This window comes from Amblyomma mixtum, chromosome 6, assembly GCF_055824585.1.
Source record: "Amblyomma mixtum isolate Tamu chromosome 6, ASM5582458v1, whole genome shotgun sequence".
Lineage (NCBI taxonomy): Eukaryota > Metazoa > Arthropoda > Arachnida > Ixodida > Ixodidae > Amblyomma > Amblyomma mixtum.
In genome coordinates this window covers 85,251,417-85,275,300 of record NC_143017.1, presented here as the reverse complement: position 1 = coordinate 85,275,300, position 23,884 = coordinate 85,251,417, and the positions used below count along the sequence as shown (strand labels likewise).

Below are 23,884 nucleotides of genomic sequence, written 5' to 3'. Positions count from 1 at the left end.
GCGGCGAAGTCTAAATGAACTGTTTCTAGATCACACGTTGTCGGACAGTTCTAAAGAAACATTTTTCGCACAATGTGGCTCAGGGTGCATGCAGAGACATCAAACGCGCGGCTTTGCTATGGCGTCCGAACAGGTACCGTCTTTGCGACAAGTAGCCAGGCAACGGGGTTTGTTTCTTCGCCATGTAGTTCAGTACTTAAGGAACCCCATTAGCTCTAATTTGCGTAATGGTAAGAGAACAAGATTTTGGTCTTGAGCTGTGCCGTAATGGCTCCGCTATACACCTGAGAAGCAAACTCATGCTTAAGCAGCGCAGAAAACAGGACAAAAGGGAGACCGGAGAGTTTGTCTTGCTTTCTGCGCTGCTTAAGCATGAACCCATACTAACTCGCCCAGTTTTCCGTTATCGTGAAGCAAACTGCTTTGCCTTATTACTTGTCGCAAAGACGGCACGTGGAATTAAACCAAGGATGATAGATGCATAAAGCACATTAGTCTATCAGCGTTCTTGCACAGCAAGGCAAGCCCCCGCTACCGCTATGTAGTCTTCAAATTGTTTTAGACCCAGTGCTTGCAGGGCAGCATTGTAATAGTCGTAGGAAACGGGTAATCAGTTCTGACGAGTCATGACGTTCCTAACCAACCGCTTTTACACAATATGATGAGTACCGGGCGTGGTAGGCTGAGACTTCTTCCTGATCTGAAGGCTGACGTCGATATTACACCCGAGCGCCAAAAAAATAAAAAAAAAATAAAAGTAGACCTTCGAAGCCTTTTCGCGAGCACGATCAGAAAAGAAACCAGAGAGAAACGGTTCTTTCCTTTTCCTCATACCCCGCATAATCCAATGCGCTACTGCATTACTTATCACTCAACTCAGAATAAGCACATGTGGTAAGCAAAATTGATAAGAACAATCCTCGCTACAGATGCCGGCCGGCTCCTCGACGTGTCAACTGTCTGGAGACCAGGGCACGTGCAGGATATTAGTAAACGCACGTGTAATCATGCTGATAACTCTCACTATTTGCCCCTCTATCTGCAATTTTGTGTTGAGTGCTTAGCTTCATTCGGACTTGAAAGACCACCGACGGGCTTTAGGGGAGCAAACCCACTTTTTTGTGAGGCTCTGGTGCTGGTCAAATTGCTGTATTGTCCCTTCTTCGCCGCACAGTATATTTGAATAGTATTTTTCCTTGTTTATCTTTCTGATACTTTCTTTTCCTTTCCAAATAATTGTTTCTGTTTCGTTGCTGTTTTGTGTGAAAGAGACTTGTCTTGCAATCTTTTTTTTTGTTTTTTTTCAAGAACACACCCAAATTTGGAGACGGTCGCCGGGCGTGCAGAGATTAAAGTGCACTCGGCGCTGCCTGAAAAAAAAAAAACCTAAACGAGATTATTTAGCAAGGCCGCACAACTCAGAACCGCTAAGCGCCAACTTATGGAGCTGCGACCACGGAAGCGGTTAACGATAACAAGTGCAGGACGCAAACGAATAATGAGCCTATGGGATTCAACCAGCCTCTCTCTCCAGTAAGCACCGTGCTCAGACGCTTCCTGCACTGATAGCTCAGCCATAACAGAAAGCCTAGCGTGCGGCGGAAGCAAGTTTTAGTACAACACGTTGCAGTTTTGCTACGCCGCCTGCCGTTTCATATCTGGAAGCACGAGCGGCTGGGGCCTGCCGAGGCCACACGCATAGAGCACGTCTGCGTGACTGGGCCACGCCCAATGCACCATGGTATAGACTCCAATAGAGAAGATTCTCCCTCGTGTATGAAACGGCCTGTCTGTCGCTTATACAGCGACGTCTTCATTTTTATTATGACCGGTGCGATCGCTGGCAGCTTGGAGCAGAACAGTCGAATGATGAAAGCGCATAGACACCTAATATAGGTGGCATGTTTTTTTCTCTGAAATGATACCGAAGAAACTACTATGCATGAATCACTAAATGGTATTCGCCTATGAGAGGTAAAGAATTTTTCAAGTTTTTCTTTCATGATGCTTTGGGTTCGGTTTAACAGCCAATTGATGACTGATGTCAACGTGTGAGAAACGAAAAAAATCTGCGGTATAATCGCTGCTTCTGCATTTGGTCTCATTTCGCCACTTGAGACAGGCTGGCTTAGCACTGTACTGAATTAAAACGCCGGAGCAGCGATTATATCACAGTTTTTATATTTCCCACATCGCCTATAAGTACACGTTGACATCACAGCTATTGTTTGGCTGTTGAAACCGAAACAGCACGAGAAAGAAATTTGGTTATAAACTATTTAAGGTTGTAGCACAATACCGCGTGGTAATTAATGTATAGTAATGTCTTACGCATCATTACAGAGAAGAAAACATGAAGCCGAAAGATGATGTCTATACTACTTTAACTGATATATTTACGGCTCTCCCCGCGGACCTGCAACACATTCTTGCCCACGCGTAGATACTACACCTAGCTTCTCTGTCAAGAACACAAGATAATTAGAAAATTTTTTCTTCTTTTGTAACTGTGGTGATTGCAGCTTTGTATGCCATCGGCGCGTGCGCTGGAGAGCGTTTTTAGGTTCATCGTGAGGGCTGACAATTAAACGGCTCCAAGCCCAGAAGCGGTATTAGTTCCCTCTTTGTGCTGTCGTCCTCCGCGTCTTTCTCGGCTAGTTTGTGCAGTGTCAGCCGTGAGTAGATTGGTCCAGCAGTGCATAATACTGATGCTTCGAATTCAGATATCTTTTTTAATGCATTGCATTACTACCTGATCTTCACGAAGTCAGTCCTAACGATGTCTGACGCCGCCTCCATCCTCCAGGAGGCCTCCATCCACTCTTCACCCACCTTGTCTCTTCACCTATCTCCACCCTCCAGAATCCTCCACCCAACACCAAACAAACCACCTTCAGCGACCAGATTCTCACCCACCTCTAGCTTACAGAACACATGCAACCACCACCATCACACTTTTGATCATCATCATCATCAGCCTGACTATGCCCACTGCAGGGCAAAGGCCTCTCCCATGTCTCTCCAATTAACCCTGTCCTTTGTCAGTTGCAGCCACCGTATCCACGCAAACTTCTTGATCTCATCCGCCCACCGAACTTTCTGCCCTCCCTCCCTGCTACGCTTTCCCTCTCTTGGAATTCACTCCGTTACCCTTAAGGGCAAGTGGTTATTATTGTCTTCGCTTTATATGCCCTGCCGAAGCCGATTTCTTCCTTTCAATTTTGACTAGGATGTCATTAACCTACGTTTGCTTCCTCACCCACTCTGCCCGCTTCCGTACTCGTAACGGTATACCTATAATTTTTCTGTTCATAGCTCGCTGCGTTGTCCTTAACTAAAGGTGAACCCTTTTCGTTAGCTTCAATGTTTCTGCCCTATAAATGAGCCCCGGTAATATACAGGTGTTGTGCACTTTTCTCTTGAGATATATTGGAGAACTGCCATTCATGATCTGAGAGCACGTGCCATATGCATACCACCTTCTTTTTATTCTTCTAGTTATTTTGGTCTCATGATCCGGATCAGCGGTCACTACCTGCCCTAAGTGTACATATCCCCTTACCACTTCCAGCACCTCGCTACCAATTGTCCACTGCTGTTCCCTTGCGAGACTGCTGAACGTAACTTTAGTTTTATACATGTTAATTTTAAGACCTGCCGCGCTGCTCTGCCTGTCTAACTCATTTATTATGCTTTGCAGCTCATCTCTTAGTGACTTAGCAAGTCAATGTCATCAGCGAATCGAAAATTAGGTATTCTCCATTAACTATTATCCACAACTGTTCTAAATCCAGGCCTCGGAACACCTCCTGTAAACAGGCGGTGAATAGATTGGCGAGATCGTGTCTTCCTGTCTGATATCCTCTACTCTCTCCCCAACTTCACCGCACAGAAGCCACCAGCCACACCAACTGCCCACCTTCACTCTTCGGAAGGGCCTACTCATGACCCATCCATTCACTGCCACCCTTCAGACGCAGCGCTGAAACGAAAAACGCGATGGCGAAATACAATTCAAAGAGCCAGCGGGGAACCGGTCATTGTATGAGCGAAATTTAAAGAAAATACTGCTAACCCAAATTTCTTACAGCACATCATAAGATCACATGCATATTTTTTTATTTTTCGTTGACAGAGCTAGGGAAAGAGTAAAAACCAAAACTCGAGCGCATATTGGTTCTCATTCGCGATCTTCTGTGCAGACGGGAGATTTTTCATGAGTGAAAGCCGAATGTAATGCATGACAGAGAGGTCAAGAAGTTCTCTGTCGGGGTCTCAAGTCAGCGTACTCACCGTCGTCCTAATTACTAACGAGACCAGCTAGTCGCGAAGCTGGAACAGTGCGCAAAAATTAAAAGTTTTCTCCGGTAGCACATGTAGACTAGAGTTAGCGAAAAAAATTTCTTCTCTCTCCCTGAACTTAAGTGAGCTGGAAACACAGAGCTATTCTCTTTTCTAAGTACTTGCATTTTCTGCAACTGAGGGAGCTTTATTTTTTCTCTTTTCGCTTCCTTGCGACCTTTAGGACTTTTTGAAGCAAGAATAAATTGAGACCGTGCAGATGAAGGAGCATACAGTTGTGCATATATTTGCGCCACTGAGAAAGATGAACGTAAATCAAAACAGAATTCCACTAATACCAGGGCGTCTGGCATTTTCACGTTGCGTCACTGAAGAGTAAAGCCATAGCGACTCTCTGGACATCACCGAAAAGGCAAGAAATAATGACCTTTGACCTTTGAGCTTGTTTACGCCGCACGTGTCTCATTAAGCCTGCGACTCTACGCTTGGCAAAGACAACCCGTCTGAATCTGGTCTTTGGACTGGCAGTTAGTTTTTTCCATCCTTTCTTTTTCCTCCAGTGAACTTCAGTACAGGTGCACAGTCAGGTTTCGTCACATTCTCGACGTACAGCTGGTGATGTGGGTGTCGCTTCGTTCGGGTCCTTTAACAGCAACACGACCAAAGCAGGCATCGTGCTCTTGAAAAGAGCTGTGATCTAGCGAATGTCACTCGTTAGCCGCATTTATTGAGAATATTTTGCATCGACCGTCAGAAAGCGATTGTGTGCGTGCATACACAGATCCACAGATTGTCTGATTATTACAGAGAAACAAATGATTTTACCCTACCTGACACCTATATAACCTTATTTTGTAGACGAGGCTCGTGCAGGCTGGTGCTCCGTGCAAGTGAAGTTTTACCAATGTTGCTGACAAAGGCGCTCAAAGGCATTCAAGTTGCCTCTGAGTCTGTAACTTGCATGCTGCGTCTTTTATCCAACTCATCCTTTCATCAAGCGAAGCAGTACATCTCAGCGGAGATTAGTACCTCAAGCTAACTTATACTAGATTCAAAATAGGAACATCAGCAAGTTATAAAGTCAGTCATGAAACAAATTCTAAATCAGCGCCAAACACACAATTTTTAAGTTTCCCTCGTAGATCCTCGACTCGTGTGCCATATTCGCTAGAGCTGTGCCACATTTAAGGGTGACTTACTATAGCGTAGTGCCAGAACTGTGTTGTAAATATTGATCAATTATCTCGTTGCATCAAGGCCGAATAACTGAGCGCAAAAACAATCAGCAATGACTCGGAAAACGAAATGTCACGTAGATGTGCACGGGGCACTCGACCTCCATTCGTGGCGCTTATAAACGTCCTCAGCGCAAAACATGAGTCGAAAAACTCAGTTCGGAATGAAATAGCACAAGAGACAGCGCCACCTAGCACACGCAAAAGGAAGCGGCGCAGGGTAGGTGGCTGGGTGAGGTTGTGCTGACCCAAAAAGCTGGGCTCGTTAAAGGAAGCCATTAAATTAATGAGCGCAGCGACCGAAAGAAGTCGTCACTGCGGCCAGCAGGGGCTGGCTGGAACTGCAAACTCATTTCGGCCTGAAAGCACTCGTTCGAAGTGTAGTTCATTACGTAGAATTGCCGTCGCTCGGTGAGTAGCATCCCTCTTCGCGCTGTTTTCTTTGGGGAATTCCGAAGGGAAGGGAGGTAGGGGGAAAAAAGAAGGAGCAGTGTGCGTCGAGAAATGCATAACTCGTAATACGCACCCCCCCCCCCCCCCCTTATCTCCCTATATGCGCCCAGACACTGGCTACCGCGCGTAAACACTGAAACCACCACGAAGCACCGCACCAGTGCAGCTCATGCGATTGCTCGATGGTTGATGAAAGAGGAAAGGCGGCGGGCGGCCCGGGTTTCTGGGGTTTGGTGATAGGCTGGCGCAAAAGGCGGGTCGTCGGTCGGCAGTATTCGCGAAACAATGCCAGCTTGCGCGAACGCGTCCGCGTGCTTTGGCGCTAATTAAAGCCTGGTGGTTGCGAGCGGTGCAGTCTGCATTATGAGGTGTGCGGTATTTACAACAGCGTGCGCTTCACCAGTGGGCGGCATAGCTATCGAGAGATACTAGCGCTTATGTACAGTTAGCAGTACGATGAAGCGGGCTCCACGCTCTGAAGTGTTTAAAGAGTTAGAAAGCGCTCTATTTGTGGGCCCGTTGTGGTCGACTGCCCATAGCGACGCGCGTTCGTGCCAGGATGTATTTATCTTAGCTCGCGTTTCTTTGGAAACGATTATATCTATTGAGAAACTTTAAAACTGCGTTGCGTTCTGCAAACACGCCGTTTGTGCCTCCTTTGTGCGATGATTAATCTACTACGAATAGCGGACCGAGCAGCGAAATAATACGACTAATTAGACAAGTTCGCTAACAGCAGTCTTCATTACACAGTCCCGTGGAAAAAGTTTGAGAAGAGGAGGGTTGGGTCTGGTGTATGTGCGACAGTAGTTAATGTATGTGATGCTTCTATTAAGTGATCGAGGAGCAGGTACGTCACCTGCGTTTTTTCCCATCGCTTTGTTGATGCAAAGCAAGTACAATGCTATTGTGGAGACTCTTATGCGAATTGTCCAAGTATTGAGATAGCGTAAAACGCACACAATTGGCGCAGCACAGCGCACGAAATAAAGGAACAGTGAGGAGAATGTTCGCTTCTCTGGGCATGGACCATTACCCCCGCACAACACGGGTGCGCAGAATAATTGTTGGAGAAAGAGCTGTGGACGGCAGAGGAGAAAATTGGGAAGAGTTAAGTCCACCACCTAGCGCCCTCTATTCTTGCCATGTCCGTAGCAAGGTTCGCTGTTTTTCTAGGAGGGCTAGAGAAGGCGACTGTTTGTCCGGCCAATTGTGCTGACCACCCTCTCTCGATTGGTACACGTTTCTTGAGGCGGGCAGGTTCATTCTTAAAAGCGCGTACTTTCGGGACGAAGACACGGATGAACGAGGAACACATTAGCGCTCTGTACGCGTCATGTGCTTTCCTAGTTCGTCACTGCCTTCACGGGCAAGTGTGCTCTTTTAGATATGCCTCATTCTGTTTAACCGCTTTTGATGGAAGACAGTATCGTAGCTGCAACGCTTTCTGAACGACTTATCAGCTTGTAGGCTTTCCGCCGCATCCCAGTTAAGCCCTTTATTATGTTTCTCTAGCGAAGACGACACAGGTTTGGTTTTAGGCCACGCTTCGAGGACTGCACATGAAAATATTTCTTGGCACAGTGTATACGCCAGTGTTTAGCAGGGCAGAAAACGAAAATATTGAAGTATTTTTAATATCTAGCTTTTCGTTGAAGTCAGCGCACTACGCGGTGCGATACGACCCACCGTTGCTACGCTGCAGCAGCGTTATTTCAATCAAATAGACCATTGATAGTCTCGTTACTTTGTCAGGTAGCCTGGCATAGTAACGATTCATGTTAGTGGTGGATACAAAGGTATGAACCCCTTGCAGTGCGTCACCAGACACTGGCGGGAGCGACGGCAAAGATTTCACCCTACAAATATGAAAAACTGCAGCGCGCATTTTTTTTTCGCAGTCGTCGGCCGTGTTATTATTGCGGACAAAAGTTACGCAAGAAACGCCGGATGAAAAAAACGGCGCATGCACAACCGGTCATTAGTTCACCTTTGCATGACGCTTTTACCAAACCTGTCAGCTTACACTACGGCTAGGGTTGTCCGTCGAGTCTGTTTACACTGCGGCGAGAGTGGTCCGTCGCGGTAGAGGAAATATGCATTCTCTAACGACATGTGGCTTTGCGGTCTAACTTTTTCAATGATCCGCGTGGGTTCGAATCGATACCGGCGACAAGTGGAGTGGACGTCCACCAGCTAACTCCATGTTACTAAGACCACGTTACTATGACAGCCGTCAAGGCTCTGCCGATATGTATAATTTAACACAGCGTCGCCCAGGTTTATTCCCGCTAGCCGCTGCTGACGGCGTGTACGTCGATAGTGTTTTTTTGTTTTTGTTTTGCATCAACATTTTAAAAATAGTTGTCGCATCGATAGGCCCACCTGCATGATTCCAGTTACACTCATGGCGACATACGTACCATGAATGTGTCATGCACGAGGGAAGGCTTTGGCACCGGTCCTCTTTTGCGCCGTCTATATTTCAAACAGGTGCTGCCTCACTGTTCTGGAGTTTTGCGATACAATTATATTTATCTTTAAGCTGATCATAATTCCCACAGTTTTATTTTAAGCGTGTTTTCGCGGTACCTCAGCGGAAACGGCAATTGTCAAAATTTTATTCAGCTACGTCCTTACATTTAAAATTTTTCTACACCGATCCTTTCGCCTTCACAAATGGCTCAAACTAATTGTTTGGTGATAAACAGTTGGTGATACCAATAACAGCGGGTAAAGTGCTAGAGAATGCAGGGCGTTACTTAGACAGTAGAACTTGCACTAAAACAGCACAGTGGACCAGTGATGGTCAGTTTGTTGCAAAATACGCGGTAAGCACGAGCTTACACTCGCGCTTTCAGCATTATAGTTAGCTACATTGGAAGCGAGAACCGAAGGAAATTATATGAACAACAACTTCACGAACACTTGCAGACCGGGCACAGCACCGGTAGCTTGTAGGTCAATTATGTCACGCACAATAGAGTATGGTATATGTACCGACGCCCGACTTGACACAGCCGCCGTCATTCGAGCGAACCGGTGCCAACTTAAAGCGTTACCGCAGGTTCTTCGCACAGCAAGCATTGTATTCGTGCGTCCGCCACGGTCGAACATGCGTCTTCCTAGTCAGCAGCCGAGCACTATAGCAACTTAGCTACCTCAACTTTTAGTCACTTCTTACAAGTCCGAATGATATCATCATCAGCCTCACTACGACCACTACAGGGCAAAGGCCTCTCCCATGTCTCTCCAATTAACCCTGTCCCTTGCCAGCTGCGGCCAGCGTATTCTCGCCAAGTTCTCAATCTTATCCGCCCTGCTAACTTTCTGCCGCCCCCTGCTGTGCTTGCCTTCTCTTGGAATCCCCTCCGTTACCTCGAAGACCAGTAGAAGACCTCACCCTGCCCAACCCAATTTCTTCCTCTTGATTTCGACTACGATGTCATTAACCCGCGTTTGTTCCCTCACCCACTCCGCCCGCTTCCGGTCTGTTATGTGTCATTTTCACATCTATCACGTGTACCATTTTTCTTTCCTAGCTGGCTGTGTTGCCCTTAACTTAAGATGAACTCTTTTCGTTAGCCTCCACGTTTCTCACCCATAGGTGAGTACGGGTAGGATATAGCTATTTTATACTTTTCTCTTGAGGGGTATTGGTAAACTGCCATTCATGATCTGAGAGAATCTGCATTATGTGTTCCATCCTATTCTTGTTTTTCTAGCTTTTTCACTCTCATGAGCCGAGTCAGCGGTCACTACGTGCCCTAAGTAGACGTATTTCCTTAATACTTCCAGCACCGAATTGTTCTTTTCTGCGAGACTGTTGTACATTACTTTGGTTTTTTGCATGTTAACATTTAGACCCACCGTTTTTTGTCTAGCTCACTGATCATGCTTTGCAGTTCATCTCCTGAGGGACATATCAACGCACTATCATCAGCGAATCGCAGATTACTTAGGTATTCTTCATGAACTCTTATCCCCGGCTGTCCCAATTCAGACATCACATATCCGAGGCATTATATCAAAGTTTTTGAAAATAACAGCTGTAAGCTAGACAAACATAACAAGTTATCCTAATCATTCCTATTAGAGGGAGCCTGATCGCACCTCCTTTAATGAGCACTGTAGTTTTTTATTTTAAATGAACCCTGGATTCATTTTTGTATTCATATTCTAATGCCATACATATGAAGAGGTGGTATTTGTGAGTATTAGAGCAATATTTAAAAGCTCAGCGTGAATCCTATATTTACAAGTAGTTTCCAATGATTGCTGCTTCCAGTATCTCGCGACTGATTAGGGCGACACCTCACCGCGCGTTCTTAGCCGCCACTGCCCAGATGACATGAGGGGAAATGTGATCGAACCGTCTAATTGGGCGAGCACAACTGGCGTGGGCGCGATTAAACTTGAGGTAGTGAGGAGGGGTGCAGTTCAGACTTGTTTTGTTTGTTTGTTGCTTTCTGGTGGGTTGGCATGTATAAGTAGTGGCGGTGGGGTTTGGTGGCGAGGATCATTTTAATCGACTATATCTTCAGTGTTAATGAAACTATCTTAAAAATTTCTGTGGTGTGGTGACGCGTGATGGAATCCCAATCGCTTGTGCGCTTTTCAGAACCTCAATAAATATCATTTCATGATAACTTCAATAAGCGTACGTATTTTATCCGATGGCACAGTGTACGCAGTAAAACTAATACAGAATTACACGGATACTCATCCTTAAAGTTTGACGGTTATACAGTGTCTTACAATGTGTATAATAACAAGTTTCCGGCCACAAATGCTACATATACACTAATTATACTATAGCAGTGGCTTTTTTTCCGCCACCGACGGGCTAAGAGTGCAGCTTTCATTTTTTGAGTGAAGGAACGCGAAGACGAAGCGATATGAGACGAGCGAGAAAAACCACGGGCTTTGCCATTCCTGCGCATAATTGAATGAACCCGTTCTTCACTCGGAAAGACGTTTGGGGTGGCTCCTCCTCACGAATGCATATGCACGAATAGTCTTCGTCTAGTAAAATGGCACTACCGCTCAGTTACCGCTAACACTCGCTGCGCGATTGATTTATAATGGCAGTGCTTACGCTACAGTACACCGCTCGCGGGAGGAGCACAGCAAGGTCCTATGCGGAGAGTAACCATGCTTACGGTTCATGTCCAGGGTGATGGAGCGAGACACGGCCACGGTGACGTTGTTGTTCGCCGCCTGGCAGGTGAGCACGCTGAGGAAGTCCGACCGTTTCAGCTCGTCGATCTCGAGCCAGTTGCGGGCCACGGTGCCGTCGCCCACGAAGCTGAAGTTGGAGTCCACGAGCCGCTTGTCGCGCCACCAGGTGACCACGGGCCGAGGCTTGCCTGGAACAGCAGCAAGGAATTTATCAAACGATCGCATGCTTATTTGGTGTGCCCAAATTTAAATTATAAGTCACTTGCACATAACTGACAGAGATAACGGATAACTGACAGAGCTTACTTCAAGGCACAGGGAGATAGCGGAATAGAGTAACGAACAAGTATGGCTTACTGACACCCTGTGTACACTCAAAAGGAAGTTGGCTTTAGCGGTGTGTATATTATGCGGAGCAAATAGCCTCCGATTTTTTTTAAGTTAGCAGACCGCAGATTTAGTTAAGCTAATAGAAGGGATTTCAGCTGCAAAGAAACGCTGTTGATAGCAGCCGAGAGAGGAGATGGTTACATTAGAATGTAAGTGGCAATAACTGCTTTCACTTAGAGTGGACATCCAAACCTGAACGTGAGGAAGGTCATTGAAGGAGGCGGGGGAGGCGGAAAACGAAAGTGTCACACTAGTAAATAGACACAATTTACTTTCTTTCATTTGGGGTTATTTATCCAGCCCTAACATCGCAAAACATACGGCCGCCGTCGCTGATGCAAATGCGTTCGTCCAACTTTAACCACGCCTTTTGCCGGCGACTGCTTTAATCGTTCGATAGGTATCACCAGACCTTTGGTTACACGCTAGAAAAAATACATAAAAACACCGGCATTTCTTTTTGTGCGCTACTATTATCCTGTTAAATTTCCCCCTGGGTATACTATAAAGACTAATACGCCTATATTAGAGCAAAAACGGGGGTAGGTGATCTCTATCGCACTCTCTTTAATAAGAGAGAGTGTGGAAGGAGAGAGATTACTATCTTTTTACTCCTTTGTGTTTATTGTTTAGCTTTGCCATGAGCCTGAGTTGATCACAAGGGAAACGTCAACGTGCATCCATAACCACACTGCTATATGGTAGGCAAAACATTAATGCACAGTCCTCACTATGAATTGTATACAACACAAACAAATTACCAGGATTACTTCGACGTAATAGGTATGGCATAGATGTAACATGTTTGACTCTGGAAATATTTAAAGAGACGGTCCACAAAATGGCTTATTGACAGACAGGACGTGTATTAGTACTCTATTGACAGCTTCAATGCGCCCAGCTGACAGCACCAGTTTTCTACCAAAGACAAGGACCAGGAAATGGGGCATTAAATTAGAAAAGCCTGGTTCCTGGAATAGTGCGCAGTGATTCAAGAGGAGCATTCACTAATATGTACTATGCCCTTAGTACGTACGTGATATGCACTGCTTCATGAAGCTACAACTATAATTACCTGACTTTTTTTAATTATGTGGTGCATTAATCTAATCGTATCATTGCTTCATTTCCAAGTTTTTTCTTTGTTCCCAGCAACACCCAGCAACAGAAGGCCGCAGATTCTCGCAATGAACGCAGTGTGCGAAATGAACGTTTTGAAAGATCAAGTTCTGTGACATCGTGGGAGGTTACAGCGCGAACAAGACGACGGACGAAGCAGGAGGACACAAAGACGAGCGCTCGTCTTTGTGTCCTCCTGCTTCGTCCGTCGTCTTGTTGGCGCTGTACCCTCCCACGATGTATTATTACAAACTCGCCCAGCTATCCATCCTTCTTCTTCTGTGACAGAAAATAATCCTGAATCGTTTGCCAAGTTAGAGAACTAATTTTCCTCGGAAAATCGTATGCCTCCAAAAAAATAAGCGACAAAATTGCAACACTTCTGTCTGAAGCTTTTTAAATACTACTTTATCCATTTTCTGCTAATAATTAATGTTTTTCAAAGTAGATTTAAATTTTTAGTTGACTAATATACTACAGGATTCGCCCCTACTTTCTCCTTCAGCGCTGAATGAAATGAAATGACGCACAGTATTCGTAGTACAAATCACAACAGCTTTCAAACAAAGATAATGTTGTTCTGTACACTAGGAAGGTTTTGATCTCAAGAATCCTCAGTGCATCAAGAGCAATTACGAACATTATCAAAGAGAAAAATTATTAGTACTTATGAAAGGAGAACACATATATACACGTATTTTTTAAAACAAACAACACTAAAAGGAAACGCGGCCGACACTATTCATTCAACAGAACTTCTTTAAGTGTAGAGTAGATTTAAGTTTTATGGTCTAACGTGCACTCGTTTTTCAACAGAACTTTTTTTTATGTAGAGAGTAGATTTAAGTATTGTGGCCTAACGTGCACTGCTTTAAGAGGATACGTAGGTTAGATTGGTAAATCTAACCACAGTAGTGCATTCTGTGCATTAAATCGTCTCCAAAAGCTGGTAAAAAAGCCAGGAATTTTTATCAGCTCGACATTTATTAATTGAACTGCACCAAAAGCGCGAAGCAGATTTCTGAGAAGCTATGCCGACTGTGGTTGACTTGAAGCATTTTTTTTTTTTCAGGCATTGTGAAGCACACTGCTGGTGAGTGCCTCAACTAGCCTATGATTAAAGAAAACTTCGTTTCCACTGTCTTTTAAATGAATGCCCACACTACTCATTTTGCCCCCAAGGTACTTACATAAATGTATAATGTGCTGTTTGCTAGTTTGCCTTTCAGTGTTGCCTTAATACTAATTTCCACTCTTCCAAAGGCATTATTTTATTCAAAAACTAAGTTTGCCACTTGTCAACGTGCTTTGAAGGTTATTAATATAGGGTCAGAGACAGGTTTAATATTATTTTCTTGGGTCACGCACTTTCAGCGGCGTCTATTTGAACATCTTTTCAATTTTTCTTTTCTGTCTCGTGAAATATTTTTATTCAGTCTTTTAACTTGTTACCGATTTCTCGAATTAAAAAGAGAACAGCTTCTCTAAAGGGTACTTAACAAATGCGAATAGAACTTGAGCCTCAGCTCTTGTTCCACGACAACGATGGCCGAAACTTCAGCCCGTTTCCGTTTCAGCGAAATAGCCGACCGTGACTGCGACAAGCGCAATAAACAGTTAAGGCAAGAAATGCCTCAGGCTCAAATTCTTCTCGAAAAGGACACCAGACAATTACTAACGGCCTGACACCCGAACAATCTGCACGAAAAGACAGACTCAATCAGTCTTACTGAATGCTCTCTCCCCATCCAGAGGGGGTGAGCATTTTTTTTACAATTCATTTCAAGTTCTCAAGAGAAAGTGAAGGGGGAAAAAACGTAAAGAGAATAAACTCTCAAGAAAGCAAACGAAACACATCCGCGAGAGACTAATGCCTTTCGGCCAAGCTGGAGGTGTTTCTTTCCACGAATGACCAGTTACTTCGGGAGAACACGAAAAGGAATCACCGCGCGACGCGACAGAGAAACGAGTAAAGTGGACGGGGACGAGACAGAGACAGAGAGCGGGGAGGTGAACAGGAACCCAGGCTATAGAAGGAAGAAAAAATAGAGAAAGGAAGGAAGAGAGAACAAAGCCAAAAAAAAAATGGGATCGTTCCTGCGTGGCTCTTCCACCTACCTCCTTCAACCTCGCAGAGGAGCTTGAGCTTTCGTCCTTCGCTGAAGCGGCCCACGAGACCTTCCAGCCTGCGTCCGTCTTCGTCCATAATAGCCGGATCGCCCGGAGGTACTGCGCATATAAACGAGAAAAGCCGGGGTTTAGAATTGCCGCACGTGAGCCCCTCGCTAGGGGAAAAATGCGCAGGAATGCAGCATTACATGTGTGTGGGCGCGCACTTCGCATTCTGCGAACCACCTGCCCAGCATCTGAAAGAACGGCCCGGGTTTGATGCTTGCCGAAGCTCTACCATACTCTGGTTAATGGAAAGACCGGCAGCGTTTATGTAATAAAGCCGCCGTTGCATGTCTGGGGAGCACCGACTAAGTGCAGTATTGGCTGGCACATATTGCTTTCTGTCCGTCTTGCTTTTATTTTCGTGAGAGAATGCCGCGTGCAGTTGGCTATATTTATATAGGTGCGCCAACATCGATGTACTAAGATGAGCTATTTTTCTATTTACTGAAAGGGATGTGCGGTTGAGAAACAGGTAAGGAACAAGCTATAGGAAAGAGCGGTAGAGTTCATATAGAAGACTAAATGCCCCCGAAATTTCCTGTATATCGAGTGTAAGCTTGTCGCGGTTATTGTTAATGTAGTTCAGAAAGGATGAGTTTAAATGCCAGCCTTCGTAAGACTAAGAGCACCCCCTTTTTTTAGAATTCAAACAATTCTTAGTGGGATACTAGGTGAGCCTTAGGATGCAATTTATAGTGAAAAAACGTTTCTCCCAAACGTACACGAGATTTTTGTTTCATCGTAGCTTACTGTCGACAGTACTGCAGTATTGCTTCTTTAGGAATACTTAAAAAACAATCTCCGTTACAGTACCCGGATGCCTAGGGGCCCTTTATCATGCTGTCCAAAAAATGACAGCGAGTAGTATTTTTTCTTCACACTTGGAGCGCATATAACGCAGGCGAAAGGACATCAAACCCAGCAGACAAAGAAGAAAAAGTCTGCTTTGATAGAGCAAGTCCCATAAAGCCACATTTACGGTGATTGGCATAAGGAATCCCGTTTATATTTCCTAGTTCCCTCTTGACATGTCACATGTGTACCGCAATGCCTAAATATGTGTTCTGACATTCAGTGCGGATTCACTCAACTAAATGTCGGGATGTACAAACAAACGGAAGCAAGCCGTCTCACATCTTTCGCTTTCTTCCTTCTATTTTTCCTTAAGCTCCACAGGAGCCCAGGTCCTGTACTGAAATCGTGTGGGACGTATTAACTTAGCAGCACACATGGTGTCAATCTAGATACAAGAGACCACGGAGAAATTAGGGAGGATATTGTGAGCCCTGCCGCAGACTGAGTCGGACCAATGTCCGTTGTGTTTTTTTTTTCCTCATACCGTCATGGTGGTATTCAGGGTTTTTTTCAGTGTAGCTGGCGTTTGATTTTAGGCGATGGCTGATCGCTTCTGAGGGAAGCCACCTCAGCAAGGCTTCTTAATATCTAGCCCACATCTGCTGCCTTCTATCCGGAAACGGCAAATCAAAAGAAAGATAACGTGGAGGTTTTCATTCACACTTTTAAAGCTATTTTCTCTCAGATGGAGCATGCATCTGCTGTGACTTCGCGGCCGTCTATCTGTTCGGCCTTTTCCCAAACCATAATGTGCATGGTTGATTGGCGAACGTTTGCAGCGTGCCCTTTCGAGCTAGAAAACAGGCCGCAGACCATGCGCCCCAGCTCCTCTATACTCTGGCTCATAAAGCAGGTACCTAACAAAGATGTTTGAATGTATTGTTTCTTCAAAGCATAGTTTGAATTAAATTTTATTTTATATTGCACAAGGAAGAAAGAATGGAGTTCACAACACTTTAGTAGAAGAGTGCTAGTTTTTTTCAAGTTTCGCTGAAAAAAAAGTGTCAGAAGACTTGCAGAAGACGTGCAGCTATTAATATTCTGTTTTGTTAAAATAGGAATAGTATTTTTCTGCCCTGCTTATTTAAGTTTCATCAATTGGGACAGTTATATAATTCTGCTGCGTCTCTCAAGTTGCATTTTGGCCCTTTCGCGCACTGCGATGAATACAAAACTTTGAAATATTGAAAACAACGGGAAGTCGAGTTCAGGACTGAATTACTCTCTGCAGCTTCTATACACTCTCACAAGGATCCCTGCGTATATTCAAGTTATGTGTTACAAGACATGCGCTGTGAAATTTTGAGTCATGTTTCAAATTAGAAGATTTAAAAGATGAGGGCAACTTGGAATGCATCTAAACGTGGTATACTTCAGAAATGGTATTAGCACGTGGTTTTCGCAACCAATCTAATTTTTTTTTTCTGGTAACAAAATGAGAGGATAGAACAAGTTGCACTCTTTCTGATAACAAAATATCTGTGACATTTGGAGGCACTTTTGCATTAGTAATAACTTTTTTTCCGGTGTAATGCGTTTTGAGCCCATGAATGAATATTTAACGCTTTACAAAAGCCGCAGACACTGCCTTGTTAGGTTCGTTTCACAGTGTACTGTCAGTGAATGGCTAGGAAAGGAGAGGACTAGAAAAATGTAAAAAATTGTTCGTTCGAACTACAACATGCTGAGTTTTGAAACCACCTTCTATGTCGGTAAAAAAAACAAAACAATCCACTAGAAATTTTGGGGATTTTCGATTAATCCTCAAACTAGCTCAAGCTCATTACTTGATGAAACACGCATGAGACACCCGCATGTTCGTTCGGGTGCCTCACTTCTGAGAAGATAATACTTCGACAGATTAAAAAGTGCCTCTCAGCTTTCTCAGCTTCGCCTGGCATGGCACACAGAAAAAGCGAAACGCTGTAAAAGACGAGAAATAAGACTGAGGATTCTCGCTGAATCTATGTGAATTAATACAGAGCATTTCGCTTTCCGTAACTGATTGTCTTTGGTATTAAAGAAATGACCGGAGCGCTCCACGCCAGACTAATAAATGCAATCCACCTCCGTGACGCAATTAATGATGAATGCGCTCCCTGATCTGCTTCCTGCTGTGTTTCTTTAGCCTGTAATAGCAGTCAAGGCGCATTTGTTTGCATATTAAAGACACGAGTATAAAAACTGATAAGAAACGCATGCTTGATCAAGCTAAAAAAAAAAAAAACTCGGAAGCCTGGGGCAATATCCTTGTTTCAGAACAGCTGCAATGCTTCCACTCCATTTCAAGGAGCGAGCGATCGTTCTTTGTACCTGTGACGCATGCGATCTGCTTGGAGGGAATAATTAATGGCAGAAGGAATAATACATAGCTTACATGACAGAAGGGGTAATAAAGAGCTTAAGTGAAATATAGAGAACATAAATTTGCGGAAACTCTAGAGATGCGTGCGGATTTCCAAAGGAATACACAGGATCGTGCATGGGGCTCGAAGGTGAAAGCCTCTTAATGCCTTTGTTGGTCTGTTATGGAAAAAAGTAAAAAGTATTTATTAAAGCTCTGCATATTGCATACTTTGTGATAATTAAAGAAACCTCTATTTTTATGCTTCCTGCGCAAGATCATCGCAGTAATTGCATGTGGAGAATAATTCTGGCATCTGTTGCGTACCACGACACTCCATTGAGCCATTTTCACTTCTTACTTCACCAATTCCGCCAACTTCATTGCAAGCAGGTCAAGCAAGCACATGTATCGAGTAGTCATGTTGTCTATGAGCAGGGAGTGAGTTCGGACTCGCCTGTTCCCTCTCACGAACCTTTTATCTCGTGTTATGACTTTCTTCTCCCCGTTCTTCTTCAGAGCACTTCTATTATCTCCGCGCCCTTCTCCTCTGACCTTTCTTCCGCATCCTTTTACAGCAGACGCCAGGGCACGCTAAGACCAAGAGAACGGGTAGCAAACATATGCGCTGCAATGGGAAAAAATAACGCCGAGACTTCCAGCCTTCGTTAAGGGATAACAAGTGATACTTGAAAACTGCACTCTCTCTTCTCCCTTCACCTAGAACACACCAGCTATAGACCAACACCGACCTGTGACGTAAGCAAGATGCGGTGGCATTGCTGTCACCGGCTGAAAAGGTTGGGGCAAAACTGGAGGGGAAATGTGGGCTCTCATCCTAAAGGGATACATGAAAGCAAGAATTTTCAAAGCAGTTTTCTGAACTCACAGGGCGCCTATGATGTTGTCCCTTTGTAAATAACAATCAAGTTTATCCCAGATCTGCTACGGAAAGTATTAAGCGTCATTCTGAAAGCGATGTATTTTTAAAACATCGCGTTACGCGCGCGTAGGTGTGAATGCAGGTTGGGGGCACGGAATGGGAGAGCGGCCCATTGAAATACATGTAAGCAAATCTTTCAGAAATATTTTTCTCATTTCACAAAGTACTCATGGAGGCGGCTGTTTGTCGACAGTTGGCGAGTGCGTCGAAGAAGACTGTGGTCAAGTATGCTACGCCATTTCGAATCAACCCTTGCAAAACGTCAGGTTAAATGTGTGTTGTGACGCTTTACATGACCCAAACGCACTGCATCCGGTGGGTGTTTCCCCGAATAGCGCAAACTTTTCATCTGGCACGCTGCGGCGCGCGCAACATTTGCTCACTAAAACACTATGGCGGCAATTTGGCAACCTAAAGTGCGCTAGGCGAAAGCCTTTGTCGGGCTACTTTGACTGCCAATGACTGCCTACGTTTGTTACGGCTGCACCGCTTGGGAGCCATTCTCCTCCACTAGCTGCCGCACACCGACTGACGACGGAGCACCGCTCGACGCCGCGGCGCCGACAGCTCCACCTGTCGACGAAGGTGGCGTCACAGTTTGGCATGTAACGCCGGACGGACGGACGGGAGAAAGAGCCATTAAAGGCTTTCGCCTCAATAGAGCAGTGAAAACTTGTTAGCCCTGAGTACATTACCTGAAAAAGAAGTTCTCATACGCCTTGGCAAGAGCATGAAAGAGAACCGCGCACCACCGTAGACTACGTCGTAGGCGACACACTAGCCGACTCCGGCACCGCCTTCCGCCAATGCCAACTATGTGTGTAGTCACGCTATTAGACGTCTGCTACTGCGCGCGGTTCATTTATTGGTTTGTTAGAGGACTGTCTTCAGTGTAAATCTAACTCTACTGTCGAATTTCAAAGGAAGTACTTGCGAGGAAACATAGCCCACGAGGCAGCATGTCGGACTACACGAGAAGCTTGCGCGATTCGGAGAAAGAGCCACCGGATAGAACGCCTTTTGTGGTATGTACTGCTTCACAAGACATATTTTCATGGCGTTTTACAAATATTGTTTCTAAATGACGTAGCATACTTTGTCACGCTGTTCTTCACATCACACGCCAATTGTTAGCAAACATCCTCCTCCATCAGTACTCTGAAGCGAGAAAAAAAATGCGAAGGTTTCGTCTATAAGTCTTTCGGTGGATCACGTTCCTGTTCCGCACCGGTACCCCAATCGGCAGTAATTCCCATGCTTAGGTGATCTAATTACACATGGACTTATCAATGACATTTCATACTTTCAGAACCTGGTCTAGGATGAATTTGGTTTTTATTCACGTAGGGACATCATAGGTGTACTGCGCGATCAGAAAGTTGCTTTTGATACCTTTCCTTTCGTAACATTTTAACATGCTCCGAGGGTTGTTAATATTTTAGAGAAAAAATTTACAAGGTGCAGCATACTAACTTGTTTGTCTCCTGAATTGCTGTCCCTTACGTGCATAAGCATGCTGTACGGTTACTAAATGTTTAAACGCTTTTTTCTACTAACCACGCCCTGCCACTTGAACTCTAAGTAGTTCACATACTCAAAGGGTATTCTTTTAAACAGAATTTTTTGTGTTCGGGAAATACATTCCTCTCAAGTAAAAATATTTTATATTCACCATAGTTCACATACACTATAGAAATATTTATTTTTAAAGGCCTCCAAGAACCTTAGCATACAAATATTGCCAATGCCAACGCTCATGTATGACATCATGCGCATCGTATGTATTGATTTTTTAACTTTGCTTACGTCCGGTGTCTCGTATGTCTGTACCTTTTTCTGGCTCCTCGCCTATACAAAAGGCGATTTTATATAATTGGCATATATCATAATATCAGCGGTGACCTTGTGTATGTACGTATTTGGCGTCGTCACTCTGCATCCACTCAATTCCATCGAAACGCACATATAGTTCGCCGAAGCACATCTTGAGTGCTCAGAAAACCCCACGATTTTCGTCGTTTTCGCCCCAGCAGCAATTTTCACTTGCCACGCGTCAAAAAATATGCGACACAGTTTGCATAAAGGTGCATGTTATTCTGCCGCTACAGAGACCCTGGAGACTCTAGCGTGTCCTACGTAAAATTGTTTTTTTTTTTTTTGCACGCGTCGTTTTACTCAAGAAATCAGCAGCGGATAATATATCATACTTGGCACGTAGGTGATCTTGTCGCACTGTACTCGTGGGTGCCTCTTCCCTTCAGCTAGGAAGTGCTTTCAGGACCGCACAAAATGTATTCTGACTCCAGTATGTTCTTGGGCCTTAGAGGAGCACCGTCCTTTGCGTCTCCTTGCATAGCGAATGCCCTTCTGGTTTTCATTCGGGGCACCGGGCTGAACATCGTCTCATAGATAACACTGAGTGCGCGTCCGTGTTCGCGTGAGTTGTGTGTCCGATCTGCGCGTGCAGTGCCAGTTTATCTTTAACCGTTATTGTAAGGAGTAGCCTGCAAGCTCGGTGGCCAGGAAGAGGTTTCTAGACTTCCTTAAAGAATCATCTCTTTCTCTTCTTTTTTTCCTCGAAACTTTCTCATTAATATATGTCAAGCGAGGCTTGTCCTGAAGTCTCCAGGTTGCAGGTCTGGCTAAGGGCAGAAAAAGGCTAAAGGGCAAAGAGAAAGTAGAATTGTCTGGATGCGAGGAATCGGAAGGTAAAACTGAGTACGAATAGGAAGAGAAACAGCAGCATGGCATTAACATGAACTATACAGGGTCTGTTCTGAAAGTAGTAGGACTGGTTTTTTCCTGGACGAACGGGCGGACGAGAGGTAGTCTGCGCGCGCGGGATCGTTGAAGGGGGATATTGGGAATGCTGGGGAAAATTGGCAGTCGGCTCTCGGCCGTTGAAGAGAGGAGCTCGCTTGTACTGTGAACCCTTGTCGAAACGTCTCGTCACGCAGAATCATCGAGCGTTTACTGGACCAGCGATACGCGATCAAATTTTGAGTAAATCTTGGTAAAACGGGCAAAGAGACTCAAAACATGGTTAAGGAGGCCTACGGTGACGCTTCCATGGGTAGATCAGGTGTTTTTTGAGTGGCACAAGCTGTTCCGAGAAGGTAAGGAAAGAGTGGAGGAAGACGACAGCTCCAGACGCCCTTCGACCAGCAAAAACCAAAGAAAATGTGCAGCGAGTGAGACATTTACTTAACAGTGATCGTAGAATAAGTATCAGAATGATTGCAGATGACCTGAGCATTCCTCAAACCCAAGCTTTTGAGATCGTGACAGAAAACTTATCCATGAGGAAAGCGTGCGCGAAGTTGGTGCCGGGAGTGTTGTCAGAGGAGGAAAAGGCCAACCGGTAGGATCTTCTTCATCATGTGAATGAGGACCCCAATTTTTTGCCCAGCACATGGCGGCAAGGCTGCCTCAGCCCCCTTACAGCCTCGACTTGGCCCCGCCAGACTTTTTTCTATTCCCGAGAATAAAATCGACGCTCAAGGGGGGACATCACGGATCGGTAGAGGTGGTTCAACAGGCCGTGACGAAGGGAGCTAAACAGCAATCCGGTCCAGGCGCTCCTGGAGGCGTACGAAAACTGTAAAACTCATTGGCAGCAGCGTGTAGGTGCGGAAGGGTGCTACCTTGAAAAATTGTAATCGTTTGTACTATTCTCTTGAATAAATTTTGTTTAAAAAAATGAGTCCTACTACTTTCAGAACAGACCATGTATACCTTTGGCAAGTGCTTCGGAGGAGTGCACTATTAGCCGCAAACTATTATCTTTCTCTCTGTTGCTTTCTTTCTTTATCAGTGAAAAACTTAATGTACAAGTAAGGGTTTACGGTGCTGTGAGGGCCCTAACACTAATCGAGGCCGGCGATAGAAATTATCAGCCAAGAATGTAAATGAAAAACATAAATTGATTTAACCTTCCACTAAGATAACTTGACGATTTGTTAAAGAGTGATAAGCTCGTTTGGATTCATCTGCCGTGATTAGCATCCTTCCAGAGAACGAACCTTCACTTCGTTGGCAAGTTTAAAAAAAAACTAAATTTGAAATCCCTTCCTATGATCTATTTAATTCACTGAATAATAATGCTGATCTATTAGGATATGTCACTTGTGGCGAGGACTTCTCTGAGCTTCCCTTCGGGTAAGAAAGTGAGTCATCCCTCTAGAGGAGACAGGGGCGGGAGCTATATCGGTACAGTAATGGCCGTATATCTTCTATTACAAAACAGACGAAAAAGCCTGGGAGAGTTTTTGTTATTAATTTCTTAGCTTCCACAAATCCAACAATGAACGTTTCGCTGGCTAACGTTTCATATCCGGCGTCCTGCGTAGCCTGGATACACTGGAGAGGGTGTGAACTTTGACGAGGCTGAGGGAAGGTACAAAGGTGAAGGAATAATGGAGGGAAGAGGACAAGAGTCTTCGGGAAGGAAAAACAGGTGAGTGGGAGAGAACAATGAAAAGAGCAGAAAATATACGTTATTGAAGAAAGAGAAACAAGCTTTCAACTTGCAGATCAAGGAATACACACGTTCTTTTGCTCCCTGAATTTCAGGGTATACGCTTTTTTGTTCTGTGCACGTTCTGCCTCAAGGCGGACAAGCTAGGTTTATACTTTCCTTTTGCTCCTCTTTAATGCCACGCCCAAAGTTTTGTCGCAAGTGCAGATCAGGGAGGTTCTGTAAAAATAGGCATTTTCGCAACTTTGTGACAGCTAAAGTGAAAGCAAGTTTAATTTCCAATTTTACGCGAATGCAGCCCACCATAATGTCAGCAGACATACGCGCCTTCTCATTGGCTCCGCGGCGGCCTCAGCAATTCCCTTTCTTTCGTCACAAACGCCTCCCGGGGGAGTGTGATAGGATGTAGC

At 44.9% G+C, this 23,884-nt stretch overlaps 1 protein-coding gene across 3 annotated transcripts in view; it reads right to left on the bottom strand.

Annotated features, from left to right (window-relative positions):
• LOC149339582 (neural cell adhesion molecule 2-like) overlaps nt 1–23,884 on the bottom strand; it is a 177,177-nt gene that overhangs the window by 43,284 nt on the left and 110,009 nt on the right. For all 3 annotated transcript variants that reach the window (XR_016283532.1, XR_016283533.1, XM_089548287.1), the window contains exons 3-4: nt 14,799–14,909; nt 11,153–11,359 (exon numbers count right to left, since the gene is read on the bottom strand). Coding sequence is in view for 1 of the 3 variants with exons in the window: in XM_089548287.1 (XP_089404413.1) it covers nt 11,153–11,359; nt 14,799–14,909 (318 nt within the window). In the remaining 2 variants the exon portion in view is untranslated. The remainder of the gene's footprint in view (nt 1–11,152; nt 11,360–14,798; nt 14,910–23,884) is intronic.